Source organism: Anomalospiza imberbis, chromosome 3 (assembly GCF_031753505.1).
Source record: "Anomalospiza imberbis isolate Cuckoo-Finch-1a 21T00152 chromosome 3, ASM3175350v1, whole genome shotgun sequence".
Taxonomy (NCBI): Eukaryota; Metazoa; Chordata; class Aves; order Passeriformes; family Viduidae; genus Anomalospiza; species Anomalospiza imberbis.
The window spans coordinates 40,215,129-40,228,807 of record NC_089683.1 but is presented as its reverse complement, the minus strand read 5'-3'; the positions used below and the strand labels follow the sequence as shown (position 1 = coordinate 40,228,807).

Below are 13,679 nucleotides of genomic sequence, written 5' to 3'. Positions count from 1 at the left end.
TAATGAGGATATGAAGTAGTTCCTTGGATGAGAGGCAGTACAGAAAATATGAATAGATGATAACACAGAAGAAAAACCACTTGGAAGCAGTGAGATGCTTTTGTACAGTATTAAGTATTCCTACTACTATTTTTTCTGGCCTACTAGAGATGCAGATAAGAACTGCAAAGTTTTACGGATTTACATTTTACAGAAGATTGAGTATTTGAACTCATCCAGTATATAATCTTATTTCCAGCTTGACTTTGCAAAAAAAAGCCAAACTGGTTTATATTATGAATATTTATCGCTATTCTATTTTGCATAATATATACATATATATATTATATGTATATATAGTATATACATATACTATATATATATATATATATATATACTATATATACATATATATAGTACATATATATATACTATACACATATATTATATGTATATATAATACATATATATTATATGTATTATAGGTTTCTATACAGGCTGTAATTCTTAATAGTGAGTCAATTATATGGAATTTTACAGACTAGAATGCATATGTTCTACTTGTGAAATATTTCCTAGAAAGCATTAGTGAATATAAGTTCATTTGAGGTTCCTATCAGATATTCTGATTACTGTCATTCTATTGGCATATATGTTTCAGTGGCGAAACAGATAATTTTGTAATTAAAAATACTATTAATAACTTTCTTTCCACTCTCAGTATACATTTCCTTTAGTCAACTTTCTTCTTTGTCAATCAAGTTAAAACAATGACTCAAAATGAAGACATCTTGGCATATGTATCTATTAGTCCTTCTATAATGTAGTACTCCCACTGGCTTTCACAGGATTTATGCATATGAAAAGAAAAAGTATTATTAGGCTAGATTAAGAGAAGACATTCAGAAATACTTAACTCATCATACCACTTCAGATCCTAATATTTATAATGGCACTTAAGCCCGGAGCAATATAAACAAAAGTACAAAACATAACTCCTGGAAATATACTATGGATGGATTTTTCTTAAGTTTTTTCAATAAAATTGAACTGAGTCAAAACTATTTTTTCTTGCTTTTTGATATATGAACCAATAAAGAAATATGAATCAGATCACTCCAAAATACTTGCAATATTCGTAAACCAGATAAGTCACATATCAGTAAGAGGACAGTAAAAGTTAAAAATACATTGCAGATATATGAACTAGATGTCTGTGTAACCATGTAAAGGTCCTCAAAATTTTTCTTGGTATCCATATGTCTTTTTTAACATATTAAATCTGATATCTGGAAGCATAGCCAGTCATCTTTAACTCTTCAGACACATGACTTCCATTTTGACTCCTTAAGTATTGTTTTCCTCCCATGCCATGACCACTTAAGGTGGTCATGAACTGTCTTCCTCTGACCCGGGAAATATATTAGGCCCTTCCTTTCTCTGAGCTAAAATTGAATGGACCTCCATTTTAACAGATTGGGTAGACAACTACTGGCCCTTTTGCAGATGCATAGCTCTGATGTAGAGACAACCTTCTAGGCTAGTTAGAATGGGATAACTTTCTAAATGTTTCTCTTTTTTTTAACCTAAAACATACTGCTACACAGTTAAGCCTGGACTGTTATTTTTGATTGCTAATAACACCGTTGCCACTTTTGTAAAAAAGTATTCTCACCTGCCTGTAATAGTGCCTCAAATTCAGATTGTCTAATCTGACTGGAAAAGTTCAGATTTTAACTTCTAAACACCAATCTACTTTATAACACCGGCATTATAAAATTTTGACTCTGCATTAGTACTTCTACAACTTGAAACAATCCTGAGGATTGAACATTTCAGATATTCTTTACAGCTGGATAGTTCATATCTGGACATCATTAATTATGTCAGTCACAGGTACTTATCTTGTGAGATAAGGATATTGGAAGCAATATCCATAAAGACTCCTGCTAGAAACATAAGTCCTTGAATTAAAAACCTGTTCAAACACATGCTGTACCTTTTCCAATTGTACTGTAGATACCCTAGACTGTATCCTGAATTAACAGATGTCTTTGTACCAACCACGTGCAAATCATTTTGTTAGGGAAACTGGATTTTCTTAAGAAGTGACAACCCCATTTCATTAAGTGAAAATATAGAACTTACATGGCATATGAAATCATGTCTAAGTCGAGAACACTACATTTCAAGAAAGTAGAAATAATGAGCGTCCAGATCACAGCAACAAAAATCAAAGAAATACAAGAATAATATTGGGTATTTTTTTCCTATAAAGAAGAAAACAAAAACCAGGGATTGTTTAAAAGAACAACACAGTGGAAACATGACTGAGAATCTTAAATATGTGAGTCTGGGGCAAAGAGGAAAATATAAATCCCTGTTAACTACTAGCTAACAAAAGCTAATGGGCTCAAGTAATTTACTGTTAGCAGGTTAAGTTTAAGATCAGAAAGCACAAAAAACATTCTAATGGGAAGACTAGTGAAATGCTGTAATAGATAACTTACTTAGGTAAGTAATCATAACAAATCTTTAGGCAGACAGGCAAGTGCTCCCTTAAAAAGACAACTTTTATTAATCGTGGCTTTGGAGGAAGAGGGAGGGGGCAGGTATGACGCCTTTAGGGAATAAGTTTCAATTGTATGATTCCATGCTGAACTGACTGACAAAATGTAGCCAGGTAGTGAGTGATCCCACAGCTTGACTTGGAAGGAAAGTCTTTTTTCCGGAAAAGACCAAATCAAGTTCTTCATATATACAATCACTTAGATTCTGATATAATCTATGAATCACCTAGCTCCATTGATCCAATCTGCAGCTTCTTTATTCAACAGTTTGATGAAAACAACTTTCAGGGCTGGACTATATACAACCAATATCTGATCCAGCCATAGGATATAGGATTTTGTTTGCTAAGAGGAATTACTTAGTAATATGACCCATGGCTTTGAGGCCAGACAACATTAGCAACAGCTGCTAATAAAACTGAATTCCAGATGTAGACTCTGCTGAAAAATTTAAAGGAATTAGTTTTACAATATTTTGCTTTAAAAATCAAGATGTACTCCAAATTCTTACTATTATATCTCTACTTTACTATTAAGTTGGACTTGTTAGTGTTTTGTTTGTTTTTAATTTAACCCTAAAACTTTTTACAGGCATATCAACTTTAATAATTAGAATCACACTCCTGTACAAAGGCCACAAGTCTTTGGAGTCTTTGGAGAGTTAACACAAAGTAAAGAATCTTCTTTAGTCAGTTATTTTGCTTCCAATAAAAATGTCTGATTAATGGGAGAACACAGGACAAATATATAGCTCCCAGTCTGACTAGCAACTAAGTATGGAAAAACTATTATTTTCCAGCTTCATGTCAGTATTTGTGCTTATTATTCTATAATAAGCAGCATGTAGTAGTAGGAAAGTTACATAGCCATACTTATTCCCTACATTTAAATCACTTGATCTAACACCAGGTAAACGATCCAAGGCAAAAAGAACAAACCTGCATCACAGTTCATCTTTTGGATGGTGAGAACTAAACTATTAGAAAATAAAGTTTCTAAAATGTGTTACGACCATGACAGCTGAAACAGGTACAACAGCATTATAGAAAGTATCAGGTGTTCCCAAAGTTTCTGCACATGACAACGTAGCTCCCATACAAAACACCGTAATTTGACAAAGTTAAGAACGACAGTGCTTCAAATGAAATCCTTTAAAATACATCTCACCTATACACGATTGCTCTCTGATAGTGTGTACATTGCTGCCCTTTTCACAACCACTACAAAGAGGCACCAAAAGCAGCTCCGCCTCCACCCTCCGATCAGCAAAGTTGCCAAAAACACGGGCCCGGAGTGAAAGGAGCCCGGGCTTGCCCCTCCGGGCTGTCCGCGGTGTACTCACCATGGCGGGCTAGTTTGGAAGACTTTCTTCCCCTCCCCCTGCACCTACGCACAATGAGGGAGAATGGAGAGCAGTTTCAGCATTAAATTTGAACTTCCCTGCTTTTGTTAGCATGAGTCACCACCTTAACATTATCTCAGCTGTAGACTTTTATCTGTGAATATCTAAGCCCTGTCTTGTGGAAAACTAATTACTGAGCCACTGAGAGGCTTCATAATGTCCTGCATTTAAGTCCTGAACATCATACATAATGCATAGGAAGCAGTCGCTGCACTCTGATTACAGAACACTGTCATTAAGAGAGCAAATTAAAGATGTGAATAATTCACTGGCTGAGCTTATTGTCAGTGCTGCATTGTGAAATTAGAATTTCTAATAAGTACTGCAATTTTTTTAACCCAATTAACACAGAGAACATCTTGAGTCTGATTAGTACAATAAAAATTATTACCTTATTCTTTTGCTTCACAACAGCCAAATTAAATACTGTACTTAATTATGCAGCATTCATCGCTTCTGTGCTAGAAATAATAATAATAAAAAATTCTCACTATCGCTTTAATAAGACTTCCAATATTTAGAGTGCAACTGAAAAATAGAGTATATGAATCTTCTGCACAATTTCTTATCACAAAGTTGCTGGCTTTTTTTTTTAACAGAATTTGAAAATAGGGTTTAATATCAGCAACCGACCATGATGTCACTGCTGAAGTCTTCTCTGGAAATAAAAAGGTATTAAAAAAAAATCCCACAAAACGACCCTTCTGAACAAGCTCTGAATATATATTGTGAATTAACTTTCTCTGGGTTGATGTGAAGGCAGAGGGAAAAAAAAAAGCATTACCACTCACTGCCTTGAAATCGAATACACAAATATACAAACATAGAAACATGTATACACACACACACACACACACACACTCATATATATATATATATATATATATATATATATATATATATATATATATATATATATATATATATATAAATTGTTTCAGAAAAGATGCTTAGGAAATATACTAGGAAAAAAATCGAGCTGGATCAGCTCTCTTACCTCAGTTCCCTCTTGGCACGGGATAGATAACATCCTTTCATCCCAGAAAGGAGAAAAGTCCGATTCAACATCCAGCGTGTTGATTTTTCCCCACACGATGCCTGCTGCCATGTTAAATAAAGAAAATGATCACTGAGGATGCAGCTTTTGTCTCCAAATATTTGAATACTGCCTTTTAGTGACAAGGACCCCAGGAACCTTCGCACATCTGGCAGCAGACACCAGTGGCTGCAGCTGCTGCAATGGGATTTTTCCTCAACCCTATTTCATTTCCAGCTCCTTTTTCTTCCCCATCCTGAGGAAGTTTAATCACCAAGCATGGCTGGGGAAGAAAAAAAGAAGGAAAAAAAAAAAAAAAAGGAAAGGTGGCATTGCAATCACAAGCTTTCTTGGTTTTGTCCTAGAGACAGGGACTGCAGCAACCACCTTGTATCTTTGTCTAGTTATTTTAGCATGTGCGTGCAAGAGGGGAGGAAAAAAAAAGACTGAAAATTATTCAGGCATAATGCAATAGACATAAAGAGACAAAAAGACAAGGAGAGAAAGAGAGGGGAAGAGAAAAAGGGAGAGTGAGGGAGGGAGAGGAAACAGAAAGACTAAGAGAGGGAGAGGGGGCTGTCAGTGCAGATAAATCTGCATATGGAAATCAGGGTTATCCTGGGTACAGTTTTATTTAACCATGATGTTCTGTTTTTTTAATTAGACAGGAATTTAAAGAAGGAAATGAGAGATTCTTACAGACACAGGAGCAAATGAAGCATTTTAAATCACAGCAAAGCTTTCAGAGCAAGCTGTGGCAGCAACAGCAAAACTTTTTATAGCAACTTTCTTCCTAGAAGGAAGTTTCATGCACTGCTGCTATTTTGCACCCAAAATCCAGGCAAAACTGGAAAAACATTCATTTTGAAACAAAATCAAACCACGGCAATCCAAAAAAATACAACACTTTTTAAAAAAGACCCAGAAGCCTCTAGGTGCACAGCATGCACTTTAAGCTAAGATATGCCAGGCACAGGTTTTAGGACTTTTGCCCTGGCCCCCATTCTGTGGTGGCTGTGACACTCAGTGGAGATACTGCAGTAAATTATAGGAGTGATATCCAGCTTGAATTTCAAATGAACTGAACACCACTTCCCAAGCTCCATGAGAATTGTGTGTGTTTGGGGATACGAGCATTACCTTACAGATATAGGAAGGTTGGATCTCCATATATAAGACATCAGATAAGACCAGGAGAACCTCATGCCCATCTCTGTGAGGGAACATGGGAATAAGTGAACTGAGAAAGCTGAGAAGAAGGGAAATGAGGTTCAGGTAAAGCCTAGACAAGAAAGACACCAGAGAAAGGTAGGGGACAGGGACAGGAAGCACAAGGGAACTTACAGCAAAGATGGGCCAAGACAATTTATAACAGCACGTAGAGACAGGTCAAGGGGGAATGGGTTCAAATTGAAAGAGAGTAGGTTTAGATTAGGTGTTAGGAAAAAGTTCTTTACTGTAAGGGTGGTTTGGCACTGGAAACAGGTTGAACAGTGATGTTGTGGATGCCCCATCCCTGCAGGGGTCCCAGCCCAGGCTGGATGCTGGAGAGGCTCTGAACACCCTGGTGTAGTTGAAGTCACTAGATGAGGGTTGGAAGTAGATGATCTTTAAGGTCCCTCCCAACCCAAGCCATTCTATGATTCCATGATTCTGTGGGCACAAGGGAGGCAGCTGAACAGCAGTGGCAAGACGGTGGCGTTCATGTGCGAGGTGGCCAGAACCACTCGCGATGACTGGCCCGCCAAGGGACACCCAGCCAAAGAGGGAAACCCAGGCTGGCCTGTCTGTCCTGGGAGGAGCGGCGGGCGGCGCCTGGCCCTGGGGTGGGCGGGGCGGCACGGGGAGCGGAAGGGAGAGAGGAAAGGGGAGCGGGAGGGCGGGCGCCGCGGCAGGCGCTGCCGTGCCGGGGAGGAGGCGGAGCGGGAGGAGGCGGAGCGGGAGGAGGGAGCGCGGCCGGGGCGGAGCGGCCGGCGGCCAATGGGCGCCCGTGCGCCTGCGCAGTGCGCGGCTGGCGGCGGCGCGCGGGCCGTACGGAACGGGCCCGGGCGCGGAAGGGGAGCGGCGGCCCGGGCGGCGCGCAGGTACCGCCGGAGTCCTTCTGCGGCCGGCCCGGGGCTGGCCGGCGGGCAGGCGCCTCCAGGGAAGCGCCTCCGGGCAGAGGGCGGCGGCGCGGGGCCGAGACGTTACACGTGCGGGTCGTGTTCGTGAGTGTGCCCCGGTGGCCCGCCGCGCTGCTCCCGCCGCCTTGCGGCTTCTGCTCGCGGATTGCAGCCACCTGGAAGGTTCTGCTTGGAGGACAAGGAGGTTGAGGTGCTTAAAGTTCTTAATTGCTTCCGCTGCATCAGGGATGCGGTAGACAAGTGTGGAAGTGATGTGAGTTATGGGCGGGAGGAGGTGCCCTCTTATGTAACTGTTCCCCAGGGTTTTCTGTCGGCTGGGGCGATTTTGATTCCCCGAACTGAACAGGCTTTCCTTAGCACCTCCTGTGGCTGAGAGCAGTCCCTTCAGCTGCCTCACCAGCTGTCCCAACACCTGTACATGGGGTCCTGCTGTAAACTGGAGCACAGAAGTCATTCTTTGCTTATTTTCCCAACCGCCTGCTCTCCAGGAATGTGAGTGAATGTGAGAAAGTAGAACAGAAACTGTTTCCTTCTTTTTATTTTCCCCTTGAGTTTATATTTTGGTTAAGCCTCTGTATTACCAACCTCTAGCCATTGTGTAAGCTAGTTTCTGCAAGAATCATATCAAAATCTACCAGCAAAGGAGTTGAAAACTTTAATTTAGCGTTTTAATTATATTGTTTGCTTATTTTTAGAGGACTCTCTGACACCTGTTGCCTAATTCTGCTCTTTCAGTATATTGTATAAAGTAGGAGTACATTAATATTAACTGTACAGTGAATTTCTTTTGGGCATGGTAATCCTTCTTTGGTTTTGTTTCTCTTTTTTCAGATTCCCAGGTAGTTAGATTTTTTTTTAAATATTGAGAGCCTGTAATACATGATGTACGTCCATAGAATAGCTACTCTGGTCATAAAATGAAGTGTTGCTGGAAGTAGCTTTGTAATGCATTCCTGCCTCGTGTTATAACCTACTGCTAGTCTAACCTCATCACTAATTAATTCAGAGAGCTAAACCAGAAGAAAATGTTTAGATTTCCTTTTTTAAGTCACTGATGTGTCTTCTTGAACAGGCTCTGTTCAGCTAAGAAGATGTGGTTCCACGAAGTGGCGGAATTGTGTGACAGGGCATGTGACCATGATTGCCCTTCTTGGTGGTGTCTCTCAGCTTTTACTTCAATGTTACTGTTGGTCAGATCTGTGTCCTCACTTGAGCTGAAGGATGACATGGAGTTGTAACTATGAGAAATTTATTTGAAGAAATGCTATGAGTGTTTTTGTATTTATCTATTTATTTTCTGGGCCAGGTGAAAACAATGGAGGATGAATTTGGGGCTTCCTCCACATCCCCATTTCTCACTGAAAGCTTGGAGCTGGCGATGGAAGTGGAGCATGAGAACTCAAGGCCGTCTTTCTTTTCTTGTGCTTTTGACAGCCAAAATGGAGGGAGAAGGTTCTCTGCAGAGTCTTACTTAGCAAGTGGATCTCTTAAGAGGTATGGGATTTTTTTGAATTACAAATATAAAAGCCTTCTAAGATGTTCTTTCCACTCATGTTTGGTGCCCTTGAATGCTGACAAGTTTTGAAACCAGTTTGCTCTCCAGCTCTTTTGATCCTGAAATCAACTTGGTGATACCAAAGTGGGAAGGGCTGTTGTGTTGATAAACAGCTTTGAACAGTGCTCTAGATGCAGTTCTTAGCTTTCTGAACTTACTTTTAAGCTAATGTAATGGACATTTAGAAGTCTGTTAGGATAATTGGAAAACCTGACTGTTGGGCAGCAGCATTTGAGATCACTTGAATTTTTGAGACATCTGTCACGTATGTGTTACTGATATAGTCAGAAAGTATTGGTGATACATAAGCCAGCTGTAGATATTGTACTCCATAGGTTTATTACTGGAAAATGTATGAATACCATTGGCTCTATTTTGCAGGGTTTTGCTGAGATTAGATCCTTCTCCAAATGACTATGAAGAAAATACAGTGGAATTGTTTGGCTTTCAGTGGGTTACTGAAATGGCATTAGTTGAATCCTGTGAATTTCTCTTTGGATTACTTAGGTATGATAACACTGTGTTTTATAATTAATCCACATCTGTAATTATACCTGCTGTAAGGGTGTAACAAACTTTTCACATTTTTAAAAGTAACATCATAAAACACTGTGGGCTATGCAATGCATCTAAAAAAGATTAATGCTGTCTGTTTAATGTTCCAGTAAGTGATGGATAAGACACAGATGGAATTGCAGGAAGAAGTACATTGTGTCACAGATTCTTAGTATGTGACTTATTAAGTTTCTGAGTAGTGTGATGCATATCTGAGGCATCACCAGATAAAAAAAAAAAGTATAGTTATTACAACAGAGTGTTGGGGTTAATTTAGAAGGCTCTAGCTTCAGAATTATATGAATTGACTATATAAGATTTCCTTAAATGGGATTGTGCTACCCATATAATTGAAGTTGTCTTTTGAAGATTTTTAGTCCTTTTCTGTGTATAATGGAAAGTGGAGGTTAAAAATCAAATACTTTAAATGCTGAATGCAGTGCTTTCTTCAATTGTTTGGATTAGGATAGCTTCAGCAATCTCTTCAGATACAGTTACTCAGTGTTTGACTAATTCAATGTAGATGCTTAATCTGGTCAATGCAAATACACAGATCACTGATAATCCTCTTTACTACTGATAATCCTCAGGATGTACAGCACATACAGAGAGTGGATGGGAGAGGAGCTTTTCTATGATTTCACAAATATATGTGATGTATTCCATCGTTCCTTTCATTTCAGGGGATTCTTCCATCCCTTTAGGGTATGACCAAGGGCATGACGTGCAACATCATTAATAGGGTCTGGCTTATTGGAACATGGTGACATAGATGACTGGAAGTATATTAAAACCACTATTATTTAGTTTTGCTTGCTTGATGCAAGCTTTGACCTCGCTGTGTTTTTTAAAAAAACCCAAAGTGATAAAGGGGGAGACAGGAGTATAATTTAGTTAAAAGTTTCAGTATTTAGTCTGATATTTTAAATGTTCATTAGCATAAAATCATTGGGCAGTGACACAGGAATGTTGAATTAAATGGCTATTTTAAAAGTTTTTTTCCTGTAATGTAAATTTCTCTGTAATTGCAATAGAGATGAACATAAGGCATAATATGGTTTTTAAGTTATTCCAGCTGTAAGTTTTTTAAAACCTACTGACCTGGTAAGAATAATGGATTTCAGCTAACTCTTGGCCAAGTGTTTGGTTGCCAAGTTGTCTTTTTGTGTGACAAGTCCCTCTGCAAAGGAGGATGTCTCTGCAAAGACATTCAGTTCATTTGTTCAGTCATAAAATGGAACAGTTTCATTTATAGAGCAGTTGACAACTGAAAGTAGAAAAACTCCTTTTTCCACTGTGGAAATTGAATATATTAAGTACAAGTCACAATAGTTTTTGAGGATAGGGTGGCTGTAAATAGTTATATTTATTAATACAGTTAATATCTATAATTTAAATATATGCATACAGAAAGCTAGTTTCTTTTAATGTCTGAGATTATACTTAATATTGTAATTAAAATTATTTACAATTTTTAAATATTGTAAATAATAGTATACTGCAGAACTGCAAGTTAAAATAGTAATTGCATAGTAAAAAATTTACTTATGGGTTTTCATGTGATAGAAGTACGAGTCAAAGTGAATGAGACTATGTAACCATTTAAGTGGGTATATTAAGATAATGTTTTTGATTAAAAAACAGAAGTACCAGTTTATCTGTCAGAATGTGTATTTGCAAATCAAATGACTTAATGATTAACAGCCATGAGGCTCAATCCTTGAGGTACAAATGCAGATTGAAAATAAAATAATTTATTTAAATAATGGTATTTTTGTTATGTTTCTTGTGCCTAGTTTGTGCTTTAATTTTATCAGCCTACTGTATTCTGTCTTTGTCAATTCACTGGAGAGTATTTTCCTTTTTTTTTTTTCTGTCGCTCATTTCTGGTACCTTCCTTCTCTAAACACCAGTCTCAACAGCCCTGTTTCATAAAGCCCTCCTGCTTCAGACTTCCCTCCTTTTTACATGGTTGAAATCCTTGAAAAATCCAGGCAGAAATTCAACTTCGGTTTCAAAACAGACAAAAAACTCTACACCCACTGAAATGATGGAAGGGTAGCTGACATGGCTTTATCCAAGAAAACAAGATAGAGTGAAGGGAGATCATTTTACTGTGTTTATGCACTTTAATATGCAAGTTACAAACTGTAGTTTTGCCTTTAGATGCTTCCTAATTTTCATGTTTTTTTTAATAAGAACATTTAATTTGTGTTAGATCCAAGTAGCCTATTTTAGAATCCTTCAGTAGTTATTGCTTTGACTGTATAAGAAATGAGGCAGAGAACTCCCTCCTCAATTTATGCAGCATTTTCTTTCAAAAGTCTGTCTAACACAGTTGTGCTTTTCATATATTCAGTTTAGTACTGCTTTATCTCTGTGCAGATTCTACTGGAAAACCAGTTGTTGTTACAGAATATGGCTGAGTATTTGCCTATGTTACAGCTTTTTTTTTAATTATTCATCTGCAGTGTCACTTAGCTTCTTTGAAAATGTTCTCTTTCCTCTCCAAAACTGAACTGAGCTTTAACTTTTCTAAAGACACCTCCTTTTACTCTACTTTATTTGTTGCTGTTTATGCTTTGTGCTGGAGTTAAGGAGCTGACTGCCTAAAGCAGGAATTGGGAGAAGCTGCAGACAGGATGTACTAATGCACATTCACAAGTATTAATTTAGTGTGTACTAAGTGTATGCCATGAGGGCTAACTTTTAGGTTTAATCTGTAGTCAAATATGAAGCTGAGTTATGCTTGTGCTAAGATCACTTGCAGGGAATGGCTTTTGGGAGTTTTTGTCTGTATTATTGTTTTTTGCCTTCCCCAATATTCAATCAATGGTTTGGGGGTTTTTTACTGTGTTTAATGATTTTTAAACATACACAAAGTCTATTCAATGTCATTCTTCACATGTAGATTTGTCCATTGCCTTTCACTAAAACTCTTTTCTGAGTTACATTTCTATAAGCTTTTTCAGAACTACAAAGCAAGAAACACCTCTTGCCTTTCTCGGTTCTATTTTGCGCTTACTAAAGTGGAGTTAAACAACTTTTACCTATATAAATACCATAAATCTTTGTATTCCTTTAGGCAACAGATATACAGACTGGAAAACCTAGTACAAATGAGTTCATCTGATTTTGGTAAGTTTTACAAATTCAATTTGACATTGCAATAGGCAACTGACTACCTTTCATTAAAGAAATAAATTCTCACAGATCATGCTTGTGCTTTGACTCTTGACCCAAGGGCTTTTGGAATGTGCATCAGAACAGCTCCTTCATAAGCAGCATAAAGCTGCAGTAAGGGTAGAAATATAGGCAACCAAATGAGATAAAATATTAGGGAAATAGGTAGTGGAAATGCTGGGAGTCAGTTTGGAGCCAGATTTGCCTGTAATGGTAGATGGACAGAACAATCCTTAGTGGGGCATTTTGCATTAATTTGACTTAAGGTGTCACCCCTAGAGCAGAATTTGGCAAAACTCTTAACTCTCTTAAAACCAGAAAATTTCATCGATCGTCCCTACAATTATTTAGTTACAAAGGTAGTGTCTTGAATTTTTTTTCAGTGTTTCATTGGCTTACGTTTAAACGAGTTAGTTAGATTTGCTTAGTTTTGAGTTGCTTACAGACTTAGTTTATTTTTGCAGTAGGATCGATAAAACAGGATCACTACAAAATGCTTTGTTTCAATTAAATACTGAGGCATGAGAAGCAGCATGTTTCTGAAGGATTATTGCAGCCTTGGGCTTATTGTAAGTTGGAGGCTGAATTACTTAGCAAGTTAAGAAGTTCAGTAATTACTCAGAAATAAACTGTAGTGTCTTCTCATTATAGATAACATGCTAGTGTTCAATGAGTGAATATTTTTACACATTACTATTGGTTTTTTAATATCGTGATGTTCTGCCATTTAAATCATTGATGTGAATTTTATCATCAAGCTTCTTTCATATGCAGTTATTGATAGTATCCAAAAAAAATCTAATTTTTTTGATGTAAATGGAAATAGCCTGTTTTAAATTGCATTTGAACTTTTATGTTGTAGCTGGACATCAAGAAACTGTTCTGTTGGGGTTTTTTCACTTAAATTTAACCACCTGCCTGATTGTCTTCTTTTCTTTGTATCCCATTCTTCCACTTGTCAATTAAGCTAGTAAAATGATGAACTTGAATTTTGTGCTTTGCAGCAAGCTTTCTTTCTGAATCAGAGCAAGTTACTGGTTCAGCTGTGACTCGGTGACTCAGACCTTTTATAGAAGTGGTCTAATAGTAGAAGGGTGTCTTGAGCATTGAAGTATTTAAAATGGTCAGCAGGGTGATGTTTGTTATTATTGATGTCTTAAATAAATGTGCTGTCACCATTGTTTAAAACCCCAGTTAAGTTTTGGCTCAGTAAATCTATGTCCTACTGTGTGTGTATATGGATATCAATATTGTACATTAAATTTTGTTTCTTATC

General features: G+C 37.7%; 1 protein-coding gene across 5 annotated transcripts in view; it reads left to right on the top strand.

Moving 5' to 3' along the window:
* The first annotated feature begins 7,200 nt into the window (after window positions 1-7,200).
* Window positions 7,201-13,679, top strand: part of MMS22L (MMS22 like, DNA repair protein) — an 88,634-nt gene continuing 82,155 nt past the window's right edge. For 4 of the 5 annotated variants that reach the window (XM_068184112.1, XM_068184109.1, XM_068184113.1 and 1 more), the window contains exons 1-4: window positions 7,201-7,350; window positions 8,417-8,604; window positions 9,047-9,172; window positions 12,306-12,358. In XM_068184112.1, coding sequence (XP_068040213.1) covers window positions 8,426-8,604; window positions 9,047-9,172; window positions 12,306-12,358 — 358 coding nt within the window. In that variant the 5' untranslated portion in view covers window positions 7,201-7,350; window positions 8,417-8,425. Of the gene's footprint in view, window positions 7,351-8,413; window positions 8,605-9,046; window positions 9,173-12,305; window positions 12,359-13,679 lie in introns of those variants that run through there. The other variant, XM_068184111.1, reaches the window with a different exon arrangement.